This window comes from Equus caballus, chromosome 16, assembly GCF_041296265.1.
Source record: "Equus caballus isolate H_3958 breed thoroughbred chromosome 16, TB-T2T, whole genome shotgun sequence".
In the NCBI taxonomy this organism is placed as follows: Eukaryota; Metazoa; Chordata; class Mammalia; order Perissodactyla; family Equidae; genus Equus; species Equus caballus.
This window is the reverse complement of record NC_091699.1, coordinates 77,396,785-77,411,909: the sequence shown is the minus strand read 5'-3', so window position 1 is coordinate 77,411,909 and position 15,125 is coordinate 77,396,785. Positions and strand designations below refer to the sequence as shown.

General features: G+C 48.4%; 1 protein-coding gene across 2 annotated transcripts in view; it reads right to left on the bottom strand.

The window, feature by feature from the left end:
* The window catches only part of COLQ (collagen like tail subunit of asymmetric acetylcholinesterase), a 57,504-nt gene extending 42,886 nt beyond the window's left edge, over positions 1-14,618 (bottom strand). The window contains exon 1 of one of the 2 annotated variants that reach the window (XM_001496422.7): positions 14,079-14,618. In XM_001496422.7, coding sequence (XP_001496472.4) covers positions 14,079-14,388 — 310 coding nt within the window. In that variant the 5' untranslated portion in view covers positions 14,389-14,618. The remainder of the gene's footprint in view (positions 1-14,078) is intronic. The other variant, XM_070238132.1, reaches the window with a different exon arrangement.
* Between the last annotated feature and the right edge of the window lie 507 nt (positions 14,619-15,125).

Below are 15,125 nucleotides of genomic sequence, written 5' to 3'. Positions count from 1 at the left end.
AGCATCCAAATCCTCTTCTTTTCAGGACACCAGTCAGTTTGGATTCGGGCCACCCACATGGCCTTAGTTAACCCTCATCACCTCTTTAAAGCACCGGTCTCCAAATACAGTCGCATTCTAAGGCACTGGGGGTTAGGGCTTCAACATACGCACGTGCAGGGAACATGTCAGCCCGTAACAGTAGGCACAGTGATGTTCCCTGGAGAATGCTTTCCACTTTTTTGAATGTTTGAAATTTTTCATAATAAAAAAGAATAAAATTAAAAAATGTTAAGTAGGCAACAGAGAACTGGAAGACACCTCCACAAGGGCAGGATTGGGGGTGGGTGGGTCTAAGGCCCTTGTTGGCAAATATCTGGGGGCCCCCGGAGCAGCACAGAGCTAGGGCACTAGCACTACCTGGAGAAGAGCTCGAGCAGGTAACTGAATCTCCACGAAGGACTTGAGCAGGACGTTCTCCTCTGCGCCCTCAAAGGGATCCCTTGAGGAGGAAAAGTGTGGCCTAGCCACGAGGATGAAAGGAAGTCATCTCCTATGGGTCGTTATGTTATAATAAGTCATGTATCAGAAGCGACTCCTCTGATTGTGCATAGGTTCAAGGAGACACGCCCATTTTCTTTTCCTCCCACAGGGGAATTTTTTTGGACCTTATCTAAAGGAAGGCATCTGCTTTTTCGAGTTCAAGTCCTAATTTGACAAAATGGCCTGTGGTAAATAGAGAGGAAGGAGGAGACAATGTTATTAGGAGCCAAGGAAACATCAAGAAACCTCCCCGAGGCTGGCTGCGCCTTGGCTCTGAATTCGATTACAGCAGCCAGCATAAATCAGCGAGCGCTATTAAATCTTCTGCTATGGCTCGACAGGGGAGCCCGGTCTCTAGAGTTATTCGGGAGATCTGGCCATTGGTCAGAGACGAAACCTGCCATTGCATCGGGCCCAAAGGGTGGGTTATTTCCAACCCCTGCTGACAACTGGGGCTGAGTGGAAAGACCCTGTGTTTCCAACCGCCTACATTTGCAGGATTTCATTTTTCCATGGTGATATTTTAGCTCTACGGACGCTCCTGATTCAAAACCACGTGGCTCACTTAACCCTCTCCCTAGAGCACCCCCCAACCCTGCCCTTCACCCTCAGTATTTGTCGTCTGAGTGTCCACGGGTGGGGAGGTGGGAAGCAGGGGCCCCAGGAGCCCCCGGGCACAGACAGACATTTCTACCCATTGGTCTCACAGAGTCACTCAAATCCCTGGATTCCAGAAAGTTGGTGACCTCGGGCTGACCCCCTTGAACTCAACTGAGAAATAGAATTTCTCAATTGAACACATTGGCAAGATACGCCTTAGGCTTTTTGCAGCCCTACCATTCTGGAAATTCTCTGAGATCTCAATTCCACTGCAAATTCGGTTCTAACAGACTACTAAAGACAGAAAAATCCCACCCTGTGCTCCACATGAGAGGCTCTGTTTTGTATGGATATGTGGAATTTTGTTGAATTATTTCGAGTGGGTCATACATTCCTGTGATTCCAAATTCAAAAAGTATAAACAGGTATACATAAAAACTCTCCCACCCCTGTCCCAGATCCAATGATTTACTATCAGTTATTTAGTCTTCTGTGTATACTTCCATGAATATTTTATGCATACAGGAGAAAACAGATAGGTATATTATTTTCCCCTCTCACTCAAAGGGTTATTGTAATATAATACTATACACATGGTCCTCTCTCGTGGTTTCTTCACCATATTTCTAAAAGATTATTCTGTGTAACTACATACACTGCATCCAACATTCCTTTCTATGGCTGCATAATATTCCTTCATTTGGAAGAACCATAATTTGTTGCCCTTGCCCCCTACTGATGTGCATTTGGGTGATTTGCAAACATGTGCTGATGTAAACAAGGACACAACAAAATAGCCTTCCACGTGCATCTTTGTGTATGTTGGTAGGTGTGTCCATTGGATGACTTCCTAGGGGAGAATTGCTGAGTCCAAGAGTGTGTGCATTTGTAATTTTCACACGTTGCCTAGTTCATCTCCACAAAGCCTCCATCAATCCTCATTCCCTCCATGTCGGGGCAGAGGATGAGAGAGTCTGTTTCCAACACCCTAGCCAGCACACGTGAGGTCAGACCTTTTGAATTTCGCCCGCCTGAGAGATGAAGAACAGTGCTTCAGTGTGGTTTTAATTTGCATTTCTCTTATGAGGAATGAGGCTGGGATATTTTCACGAGTTTTAGAGACATTTGTACTTTTTTCCATTAGGTTGTTGGTCTTCTCTTACAATTTTTTCCGTATATCTAAGGAAAGTAGCATTTTATTATGTGATTTGCAAATATTTTCCCCAGTTTGATTTGGCCTTTTGACTTTGTTTTTGATTGTTTTTCCCACACACAAATTTTTTCTTTTTATGGAGTAGAATTTACTGCAGAAGACTTTTTTTATGGTTTCTGGGGTTTCCCCCCATTAAAGTTACCCCCCAAATCTCCCAGGGTTTCTTCTAATAATTTTATCACTTCATAGTTTATATTTAAATCTTAATTCATTCGTAATTCATTCTGGTGTAAGAGGTACATTTGTTTGTTTGCTTCTTTTCCAGAAGACGTTTTATCTGTGATTTGAAGCAGAAAACAGAAACGTTCTTTAAATTACCTTTATGTAGCCTGCAAACATCAACTCTCACAACACTTGGTGACGTGTGCTGAGCACTTATATGTGCTAAGCGCTGGCCTAGAACAGCCTTAACGGTTGCTAATGTTTTCTCCATTTGACAGATAAGTAAACTGAGGCTCAAAGAAGTGCCCAGCTAAGCAGCAGGATCATGACTTGAACCCAGACCAGTTGTCTCCTCGCCTTAATTGCTCTGCTCTCATACAAACCCCACCACTGGTGCACCCTGAGATCCCGCCATGGCGATCCACTCCCCTCCTCATTCACTCTTTCATCTGTGTCACTTTAGTGCCACAAATAGACTATGGGCTCCTTGAGTTAGTCTGTCTTACGAATCTTCCTGTTCAATATAATAGTTAAGTATGTAGTAGGAGGTGCAATAAATATTGGTCCTTTGATTGGCAGGAAGTATATCAAAGGCTATAGGTCTCAAGTAATCGTTATAATTAATTCAGAGACGAGAGACAGATTTGACAAGCTCATAATATTAATAGTACTACTCATAAAGAGGATCTGAATCAATTCAAATGGATTTTATTGCCTCATTTAGAAAAAAATTGCACAAAATGCAAAGTGGCGGCAGATGGGTATATGGCCAGAAAATTGAGCAACGGTGGCAAATCAGCCACCGTTGACTGGCATTCCATTTGAAGATTTCCTATTTAATAATCTTCCCCCAATTGCCCAGGAGGACCCATGCTGGCAAGCCTGGTGACTTGGCACCTGCCATCGATTTTGAAGGGGGCAAGACTGACATTCCGGGCAAGGCAGATGCTGCGTGGACAGAGGCCCCGCTCTCCTGACACGGATGAACTGGAGATGGGGAGGGGCTCGTCTTACCAGCCAGGTTCTGCACAGCATTGCACAGTTTCCATAGGGTGGACGCTGTCAGCACTGCAGGGTCTTGGGGGGTTTCCTGGGAAGCTGACCCTGTCTGGGGAAGTGAGAAGCTTTCTCTGTCACAGCCTCAGGGAGGGCCACCTGCGGGTAGACTTGGCCCGGCAGCAGGCCTTTCTGCTGAAGACTCGGTACGGTAAGAAATTAACCTCACGTGTGAGCCCACGCTTTCCAGCTCGTGAAAGTTCAGTGTTGCCCCTCAAGGGACAACAACTCCTGAGTACGCACTCTGTTGGCTCAGAGCTGGTCCCTCCCATGCTTTCTCCTTGATCCTCACACAACCCCTTGAATTCCCTGCTATAATGTCCACCTTTTCCAGGTAAGCAAAACTGAGGCTCTGACATTCAGGGTCCCATGGAACTTCTGAGCCCGGACCTCTGATTCCAACGCCCATGTGCTGTGATGTCCCCGCTCAGCCTCAGGCTTTTGAGGGAGACTCTGAATTCTGGAACTGGAATCTTCGGCACCGTGAGCAAATCTTTGCAGCCACTGAATAAGAGGAGGTGGGATTACAGCAGAAATGAAGCATCCCAGGAGGAGGAAGTGGCCTGGATTCCAGCTCTCTCACCACCAGTTGGAATAATGGTGGCAGCCAGTAACTGAGAGCTTAACAGTGTCCCAGATGCACTGCACAGCTCTGCACCCATGAGCTCATTTAATCCTCTCCGCCTTAATGAGCCAGGTACTCTTATCGTCCCCATTTTACAGAGGACGCTGAGGTGTTAAGAAATTAAACCACTTGGCCAAGATCACTCAGCTAGTGGGTCACAAAGCTGTCACTCAAGTCCAGAGCTATCCGAACGTGAACCCCACGCCTTTTACTCTCACATCATGGATTCTCAGGTGTCAATGCTCAGAGGAGAAACATGTGCCAAGAACCCTTCTTTGTGCAGGTGTGAGTTCTGTAAATTAGCAAGCAACTTGTTAGCCTCAAAGCCAGAGAAAGTCTATGGCTAATGGGATCTTTAAAATCCGGTCCATCCCTTCATTTTACAGATGAGGAAACTGAGTCTCACAGAGAGCAAATGGCTGGTCCAACACAATACTACACAATGTCCCAGAAGTTAATGCAGGTCTAGAGAAATAACCCAGGTTTCTCAAATTTTACCTCAGAGCCTTATTGCTGCACTGCGATACCTCTCAAAGAACATCAGTAAACAGGCAAACTGTCAACCCTGCTTCTAGATGGGCCTGAACAGAGATCCTTAGCAGCAATCACCATGTGGCCAGCGCCACACCTGTCGGGCAGGCGCACTCTTACTCTCAGGGCTGCCCAGTGGAGGAAGTGCGGGCGGGGAAGCTGACTCCCAAAAGTGAAGAAAAAAAGAGTAGCAACTATGTACCTCAGATACTTTGGGGAAAACATCTCCAAGGCCCAAATTGTCCAGACAGCCATCTCGGCCTCCCACGCTTCACTTTCTACGGGCAGACACAGAGAGTAGAGGACGTGCCACCCACAGCCACACGGTTCCCTCAGGGCCCTGCCGCTCCCTGGAAACAGAAGACATTCATCTTCTCCACTGTTAACTTGCCCTACCATGACCTTACCCGACACAGCTCTCAGAAAGATGGACAGGAGGGAAAAGGATCATTGTCCTTGCTTGGAGCCCCCCTAAACCCTGAACATTAATCTCACCGCTAGAGAATTGGTTTCTGGATGACCACAGAGAATTTGGAAGACTTTTGGGGGCCACTTCATAAGGTCCACCTCAGAACAGATGATCTCAGAAACTGAGCCAGTTCTGTTTGTGCACAAAGGGGCAGGCCACTTTGAACCCTCAACCACAATGCCTCACTCCACAGGCCCCTCACATAGGGGACAAGTTCAAACACTTGAACAAACCTTAGTCATGTGAAAGTAAGAAAGTCCCAGTCAGGCAGGTAGGTTTCTATAGGTAGGATGGCCATGATCGCCCCATCCCCTACACTCTGAGTCCCTGAGAATCCACATGCCAGGTCTGAGATCCCTGAAAGGTCCCTCCTGGAGCATGTGCCCCAAGAAAGAACTACCAGCTGCAGCAGAAAAGTTCCTGGGCTTTCTCCAGACTTCTCAGAAAGACGCCAAGAAGGCCAGGTAAGCGGCACAGCAGGATGAGTCGGGAGGCCCAGCAGGGGAGGAGCCTGTCCCACTGGCATTCATGTTTCCTTCTCCTCTTTCCTCTCTCTTTTTCAGACCCCAGCTGGTTCACGGTGCAAAGCCCTCAGCAGCCACGAGGCCTCTCCGTCAGCTGTCGCTAGCTCCCAACACCCGCCTCGTGCGTGTGCTTATGTTGGTTGCCATGGGGACCTAAGTGCCGGCTTGAATGGAGCTAAACACTCGTAGGCTGGGAGATGGAATAGGGCCAGGTGTATTTTTAAAGCCATCTGGGAAAGCCGGTCACCCCGAGAAGAGCCTCCTTTCCTGGTCACCGCGTCCCTGCTTTAGGGACTGGTTTATAGACGCAAAACAGATAAAAGTCGAGCCACCTCTTTCTGCCTTAACTCACTGAATATTTTAAGCAAAAAGTTATTGTTTGGGACTTTTGCCTTTTAACACAAATGCATCTTAGGGGAAATTATGGCCTCTTGGCATGTGTAGAGACACTGTGAGGTTCAGGAAATAATGACAGCAAACGTCTATACATCACATATTATATACCAGGCCCTATTTTAAGTACTTTATGTTCATAATTAGCCCACGGAATCTTCACAACTGCTTTATGAGTTAAACCCTACCTTTAACCCTATTTTATAGATGGGGAAACTGAGGCACACACAGGACAATTTGCCTGCCCTACATCACAAAGCTAAAGGAAACACCAGATTTGAACCTAGAGGCCCTACCCCTAATCACCAGACTACTCTGCCTCTGTAATGATTTTGGAGTCAGAAAGTCCTGATTTGGAATTTTGGTCCTGGCACTGTGTGCCCTCAGACAAGTGACTGCACCTCTCTGAATGTTACTTTCCTCTTTGGTAAAACGGGGGCACAAATGGCTTGTGAAATTGTCATGACGATTAGAAGTCATATAGGCTAAGAGTCTGGCAAACAGAAAGTGCTCAGTGCAAGGTAGCTGAGTTCCTGCAGCTCTCTCACAGTACAGAATCCACAGCAGGTGTTGCCACTTCCCTGCCCATACCCCTCAGCTTCATTGGGCCCATGGGCTTCTAGCTCCTGCCACAAGCACTTGTGACTATGCCAGAGAGCTTCTCCAGCTGTGGAAGCTGCCTGGGGCAAGCACGTCCCCAGGAGAGGGTGTATCGATATCTTAGTCTGTCTCCCCAAGGTCCCCAGTAGGACTGAGCCCCAGCTGCCCACAGCAGCAATCTGCTCATCATCGTGCCCTCGCTGACTTCCCTTCCCTGTCTCGCTGCCCTTCTGCGATCACCTCCCAAATAAATTATGTGCACCCAAATCCTGGGCTCAGGGTCTGCTCTGGGGAGAAATCCAGATGAGGACAGTATATACGCCTTTGATTCTGATGTCACTTAAAGAAAGCACTCCTGGGTCACTCTACTCAGGAGAAAAGGTAACTGCGGCAGACTGAACGATGGCCCCAAAGGGTCCAGATCCTAATTCCTGGAACCTGTGATGTTACCTTACATGGCAAAGGAACTTTGCAGGTGTGATTAAATTTAGAAGTTTAAGATGGGGAGACTATCCAGGTGGGCCCTAAATGTAACCACAATATCCTTATAAGAGAGAGCAGAGGAAGGTTTGACACTGAAGAAGAAGGTAATGTGACCACTGAGTGGCCACAAGGAACTAATCTAAGAACTCAGAGGTGATCTTCAGCAAGGGTTCTTAAAGAGTGGTCCATGGACCAGCAGCATCAGCAGCACCTGGAATCCTATTAGAAATGCAAACTCTTGGGCCCCACTCCAAACCTGCTGAATCAGAAACTCTGCAGGTGGGACCCAGCAGTCTGTATTTTAACAAACCTTCCAGGTAATTCTGATGTTAGTTCTAGTTGACTGGTTAACCCTGGCTAGTCATCAGAATCACCTAGTGAGCTTTAAACACTATGTGGGCCCAATCCTATGCCCCAGAGATTCTGAGTTAATTGATCTGTTCAGCCTGGACACTGGGCTTCTGTAAAGCAGTCCAGGTGATTCTTGTGTCCAGCCAGGGCTGAGAACCAGTGGTGTAGTTCGAGAACCGCTGATCTAGAACATAGACTTTCAAAATGAGCTTTGCAGAGCTTGGGAATTCAGGAAAAATGTCCCAAGGCTGTTAAAGAAGGAGGAGGCAAAATCCGAGCCAGCAGGGCTTCTGATCCCAGAGGCCAAAAAGTCACATGCCCAGATGGGGCTGGACAGGTGAGTGGATTAAGGAAGGTGGACCAGGTGTAAGACAACAGGGCACAGTGGGGACTTGGGAGCCGGGGCTGAGCGACCACCTGCTGCTCCATTCCAAAGTCGTTGCCATATCTGACTGCCAGGTTGTCCTGGTTTTCAAGACAGCTTTTTTTCAAGAGACATCAGAAATACATTTTGAAAAACTAAGTCACTCAATTCTTAAAAGTTACCAACTAAAGCAAGTTTTAAAAATATCTTTCTGTCTGGGGCTGGCCCCGTGGCCGAGTGGTTAAGTTCGCGCGCTCCGCTGCAGGCGGCCCAGTGTTTCGTTGGTTCGAATCCTGGGCGCGGACATGGCACTGCTCATCAGACCACGCTGAGCAGCGTCCCACATGCCACAACTAGAAGAACCCACAACGAAGAATATACAACTATGTACCGGGGGGCTTTGGGGAGAAAAAGGAAAATAATAAAATCTTAAAAAAAAAAAAAATATCTTTCTGTCTGTTTTTTTAGTACAACATGAAGGCTGAACACGGTTAAACAAAAGCCTGGATCTGGTGCTTGGGAGGCTGGATAGGGGTGCGGTGCTGCTGCAGGTGTCTTTCATTCACCTCCTGGGACCAGCCGGCCGGCCTGGACGAGTTCTTCCCAGGGGACGATAGGAGCTCCACGAGGTGGGATATTTTTGTCTGCTCAGTGCTGCACCCCAGGTCCAGGTACACAGTTGGCACTTACTAAGTGTTTGATGAACGAATAAATCCTCATAGCAATCCTGTGCACCAGAGACTAGTTTAGCCACTTAGATGAAGAATTTGGGGCTCGCCACAATTGTGGTGTGACCGTCCCACGATCGCAGCAAATAACTAACAGAGTCAGGATTCAAACCCAGGACCCCACACAGTAGGAACCGCTGTGAAGAGCAGATACAGCTGTAGCTGTGAAAATGCTTTGCAAAATGAGAGGTTTGGGGATCATTGGTACCAATTGTAAGAGCAATACCGGTAGCACTTAGAATGTGAACTGCATTTCCAGAAGCCGGGCACCAGCTTATCTGGAGACTCACTGAAGCCAGAGGGGCTTTCTGTTCCTTCTGGAAGTGCATTGTTTCATATGGTTGCAGGAGTGGTGGGTGTGGATCTGAGGAAAGCAGGCTTGAGTGTGGCGAAGGGCAATGAAGGGGCCTGGCCCTGGGTATCTGAAGGGAAAGCCCCCCATTCGTACATCCCATCTCTCTCTGTCTGGGCTGGAGATGAGTCCACTGCTTTATTCAGAGGCTTGGGATGGGGTGAACTGGGAAAGCTGAGACCCCTGGAGAGCCCTCTAAGTTCAGAACCCTCTCTGATTGTATTATCCAGAGGAAATATGTGGAGCTAAATCGGAGGAGACGGCTGGGAAGTGCATTATGGAACATTAAACAATAGCTGATCAGCATCAGACGCAAATAAATGGCCCATCATCTACTGCCAAGCACATGATTGGTTCCCAAGCGGAGCCCTGGCTGGCTTCCAGGCAGGGGCGCACAGGGCCAGACATCATGTCCCATAGGCTGCAAAACGCCTGCTGTGGGTCATAGCCCAGGGGCCAACAGGAGGAGATTTCGGCACCCGGACAGAATCCACATCCTTCTACATGATCTCACTCTGCAGAATGAGATTTAGGTCTTCTCACCATCTGGTCCCTGAGACCTGGACCCAAATCTCATCTGAAGAGTCCCTGCCTGCCTGAGAAATCCTACGGTGGAAGAAGGAAGCCGCATGTGTCTGCGTGGGTTTAGGGTAGGTTCATTCACAATGGCTGAAGAGAATGTCTGTGAAGTGGTATTCCCTTCCTTGACTCCAGGAAGGCCTCATCCTCCAAAATACCCTGCATGAAGCTCATCTCTCTAGAGAATCCTTTAGCTGAGATCTTAAATCCCTGTTAAAATACAAATACCTTCAAAGGAAAGATAAACCAGAACCCTGGCAAGTCATACACACTTTAGTATAAAATAATCTTCAATCTTTTGCTAAGACCCTTGGGCACTGATATCCTCAGGAGAAGGTAGGAGGGAACGGAGAATAAAGAATCTAGAGCTGAGTTTCCAGAGGACAGGAGGATAGCCTGCAGGACTTCAAAAGCTAATAATATCACTATTTATCCACGGCCATAAGTAAATTTGGTCTACGTTGGCAAAAACCTCACACTTATCAGAAGGCCGGATTCCAGTCTCCAGCTTTCCCACACACCAGCTGTGTGATCTTGGGCAAGTCACTTAACCTCTCTGAGCCTCCATTTCCTCATCTGAAAAGTAGGAGTGACCCCCACACCTATCCCAGGAGTGCAGTGAGAATTACATAAATTGAAATGTCTGGAAGGTCTGCCCTGCCATAGATATTATTGTCGTTGGGTCTGTGCCACCACATTCTAGAAACTGTACAACTCCTGAGCTACATGTGTGGATGGATATTGGAGCTGAGTCAACCCACAGACCCATAGTGAGCCCAGCCAGGGCCAGCCAAACCCGGGCTAGATCAGCTGCTCCTTGGTTGGCCCACAAACACATGAACTTCAGTGATAAATGCTTGTTGTTTAAGCCACTGAATGTTAGCGTGATTTATTACCCACAATGGTCAAAACAATACACCAAAGTTCGGGCTCCCGACGTTTTTAATTTTAGGGGCATGTTCAATAGAAATCATTCTAAAATACATCTGACACTTATCTGCCCTCTGAAATAAAATAAAATGAACACAATTCAGTCTTCCCTGGGTCATTCAGGGCCATCTCAATGAAACCAGTCAATGTGCTGGAAGCCAATGATGCCTTCAGGACTTACACACAGAAAGGAGGCTCCAGAAATAACTCCAGCCTATTCTTTTTGATCTCAGAACTATCCCCTCGTTCTCTATCGTTTTTCCCATAATCAGTTTTATCAGCTGTCTTTTTTGTTGTTGTCACGTGTCTATCTTAAGCAGCAGCACCCCCCGCCCGCAATCTAATGTGCTACAGCTAATTCAGCACCCTTCAAGAAACCTGCTCTCCATGCCTGTTAGCAAGGTGCCCAAAGGGAGAGTCGATCGGCTTGGAGTAAGGGCCTGAGCTCGTTTTCTGTGAATCAAATGCATGTGCTTTAGTGCTGGGATTTCTATCATCAACTTTGGCCTCTTGGATGCTTTTTGCGCCCTTCCAGGTTCTCCTCTGAGACCTGCAGTGTGTTGCCAGGTAATGCTCATCTGATCCAGACAGCTGGTGCTGTGTCGGGCACTGTTGGAATACAGTGTTTGCTGAAGAGAGAAGGCAAGCCTAGCCCGCAGGCCTGAAGGAGCTCTTCCTCCATCAGTGCCCTCTCTGGGGTACTCAGTGCACGGCCTGTGCTGCCCGTGTTTCAGCAGCAGGTGACCACGGGTTCCCCAGAGTAGAGGTGGTGTCCCCCCTGTCTCTGGGTCCCCTGCAGCACTCAGCGCCATGCCAGGCACACCGTAGGCCCTCACTAAGGGGTGGTGGGTGGAATAAAAAGGTCTTCCTTGTGGCCCTTGTTTCCATGTGCACAGGGCTTGTCTTCTTCAGAAGAGTGAAAATCTACAAGCTTCCGAATGTAGACTATTTCACATCGAATTGTTGGAAAGCATTGTAAAGTATTAAAGTTCTCCCGTGTCAGGGAACAGTCCCCATACGTTTATGTCTGAACTGGGCTCTCAGGTAAGCCCTGGAGATGAAATGAAGGGGACAAAGCCAAGTGACTCTCCAGGAGAAAGCGGGTATTTTTTGTTCTATTGAGCTGTCACCTTAGTGACTCCCCGTGGGTCTACCTCATTGTTTTGCCAAATGTCTAAAGACCACATTCCCAGCCAGAAGATCCGGATTTAGCAGTTCCCGAGGCAGTGCCTATGGATGTGTGGGCTAGCTATCCCACGTTCCCCTCCTTCCTTCATTCTGCGCCCAGAGCCAACCAGCATAGACGGCATCAAGGGGCTCCCCCGCCCCCTGGCTTCAGGTTGGGCTTGGCCAATGGGAGGCACTGCCAAGAGGTGGTTGGATTGGAGGCGAGAGATTGGGGTATTTCTTCTCCCCTTTCTCCCTGCTTTGGGTCCCTCTGTGATCAACGGTCCTGCTCAGGGGCCCCTCCTCCAAGGTCGCAAATCTTCCTGGGATCCATTTGCCCCTTTCCCCGTCTTGTCCTTTCAAGCACAGGGCGACAAAGGCTTCCCTCCACCGCTAATTGCTCAGCATTCCTTGGTGGTTCCCTTAACCCCACCCACACCTTTGAGAGTGGTCCCTGCATTCAAGTTTTTTCATCAGAACCATCTGAGCTGTTGCTTTTTCCTGCTGTTACCTTGATCTGTACCATACACAGCCTTACCTAGAGCCTTACCCTGACTGGTACCGTACAGAAGCTTACCAAGAGACGTCTAAGCGGTGCCAGGGCTCTCTCTAAGGCCACGAGTTCAGAGGAAATCAGAGCTTCTTCTCTTTCTAACTTTCAGAACTCATTAGCCATTTTGGCTCTCTCTAAATTAACTGACACAAAATGATGGCAAACCCCCATCTATGGATGAGAAAGTTTTTATTCCTTCATTCACTCATCCAGTCACCCAATATTTATTGAGCACCCACCACGTGCCAGGGACTGTTCTGACCCTGGGGAAACGGTGATAATGTACAAGACAGATGCAGTCCCTGCCCACATGATGCTTCCAGTCTAAGGTCAACTGTCTTCCAGAAGTCAGAGCCCACAGAGGCAGAGCTGGACCAGAAACCCAAGTTACCGTAAGTTCTGGGCCTTCAGCAGATTCTCAAATGTGCTGGATCTATGGCCCAAACAAGCTTAAGAACCACCAAGTTAGACCAAATCAACTCCCAAGCTTCCCCCTTGAATAGGGGGACAATGACACACACACTCAGAAGCTTGCTGCTCTCAACTTGAACCTGTAGGGGCATGTTGGCACACACCCATGGTGGCACAAACACCCACCTTTCCTGCCCACTTCTCACTCCCCCCCCCACCCCAGTATTCTCCACAAATTCTCTTCCCCCCGTCTTCAGTTCCTCACACTTTTATAATTAGCCCATGCCCTTCTCCGAGTCCTTCCTTCAGGGCCCACAAACGTTGGCAGCACGACATGTCAATGAGCTGATTTTATGAATGGAGAGAGGTCGGGGACTGGATTCAGAAATGTGCCCTCTCTGAGAGCCTGTGTTTCCAGCAAAGGCCCTGAGAGTGAAATTTCTTCCTCCATTAAAGTAGTTATGAGATTCGTGTTGCAGGGCATGGCTGAAACTGGCGTTGCTGGGGAGAGCCAAGGGTGGCTGAGGTGCACGGAGGGAGGCTGTGACGGGACAAGGCAGCAAAGCCTGGGGTCTGCCTGCCTCCCTCCAGCCCTCCAGAGGCATCTGAGTTTCCTCAGAAAGGTTTTAATAGGCCATGCGGGTAACCCGATACTTCCCCCTGCTCTGGGTCGGTTAGGACAAGGGCAACAGCCTGGTGCCCTCAGAAAAGGTTGGCAGGCTGGCAGAAAAAGCCCCTTTCTCCAAATCGCCCAGCCCTACACCTGGTGGACACACCGCGCTCAAAGCCTGGCTGTCAATCTGGAACCCCTCCATCTCTCCCCAGAAAGCCCCCTTCTCCCGGGACCTCCAGCTGCCTTATCAAGGCAGAAGTCCCACCCCAGGGAGAGAAGGCACAACAGGAAAGCAGACAGGGCTGGAGAAATGGAAGACCTAGTTCCGAGGCTGCAAGGGAGCCCCTGGCCCCCCGGAGAATCAACTGGACTCCCTTTCCTTCTGGTGGGATGGTCCTGGTGGTGGATGCTGCGTGAGTGGGGCAGAGGCGTGTTCGCTCCACCACATCCCCATTGAGTTAAGCCGCCTTCAGAAGGGGTCAGGGATGTATTTATAGAAACGTCGGGGATTCACTTCTCTCTCACTTGCGCTTCTCTCTGTCTCTTTTAAGCTCCTTACAATTCCCAACCAAAATGAAATCATGCAGCAAACGGGGAGAAGTGGGAGAGGCAGAAGACATTTGTAAAGGGTCTCTGGTTTTGAGCAGCTGGGTGGGGGCCATTTGGAACAAGGACAGAAGGGGCTTCTGAGACAAGCTCGGGTGACAGGACGCTGCTGGGTTGACCGTCTGCCCCCAGCCTCCCTCCACAGACAGTAGAATGGGAAAAATATCAGGACACATTGCAAAGCCATCTTTCTTCCTCCCCGGCCCCCGACAGATGGAAGAGAGGAAAGTTGTGGTCATCATTTACCTGCTGAAATTGGGAGGACGCTGTTGATGAAAGTGGGCTGCGACACGATAAAGCGGAAGAAAAGCTGAAGATAAATTCCCAAAGTCATTGGATTCAGGACAACCATGCTGGCTGGGGTCTGGCCAGTGTCAAGTTCTGGAGGCAAGGCTGCCGTGGAGCCTTGCTTATCTCTGCTTTTGTCTCCCTCACTGCTGTTTGCCTCTCCCTCTCTCTCTCTCCTTCTCTCTCTCTCTCTCTCTCTCCCTCCCCCTCCCTCTCTCTCTCCCTCTCTCCTTTCCCCAGGCCTTGACCAAGAAAGAATGCCAACCATTTCCCATTAAACCTTCTCCGTACTACACAGGGTTATATTTATCTCAAGCACTGGATCAAATGCCCACAGTAAAATTAAGATGTGAGAATTTTCTGTTTTGGAGACTGAGATCAGCCGCTGTGGAAGAGGGATGAGAAGGCAGCCAAGTCCAAAATGTTCAGTGGCCGCAGTCCTCAAGCGCAGATAGAGTCCCTGATGGATTGTCCATCGGCATCTACCTGCTCAGCACTGAGGTGTCTACAGCATCACGGAATCAACTCTCCTGCTGAAAACAGAATTTCCATGGAGACAAATCCCTCCGTGGTCAGCCTGTGACATTTTCACCCACTGGGTGACAAATGTAAAGCTGACCTTGGATTATTTTTCTTTAATCATCCAGTAAAAAAAGAGGAGGGGGGAGTTTAGATTTTCCCAAACAGCTTTCTCCATGAAAAAGTGTTCTTTCTCCAGAAGCTGCCAGCTTTTAGCCTAGGCAAAGCAAAATAAAAGGAAAGAGTGAATGATTATCAAACTATATTTGGAGAAATAGCATCAAAGACTTGATCTTTGGCTGGACAAAATTCTTCAAATAAAAGTATTGCATCCTTAAATGAATACCTCTTGAGAGGTTATAAAGTCTGTTATAGGGATCCTTAGATTACTAAAATAATTAAAACATCCAGAGAGTTGTCCACTTTGCTTTAATTTACATAACATAACATACTCCCCGTACCTCATGGGAGTTAATTCGGAAATGG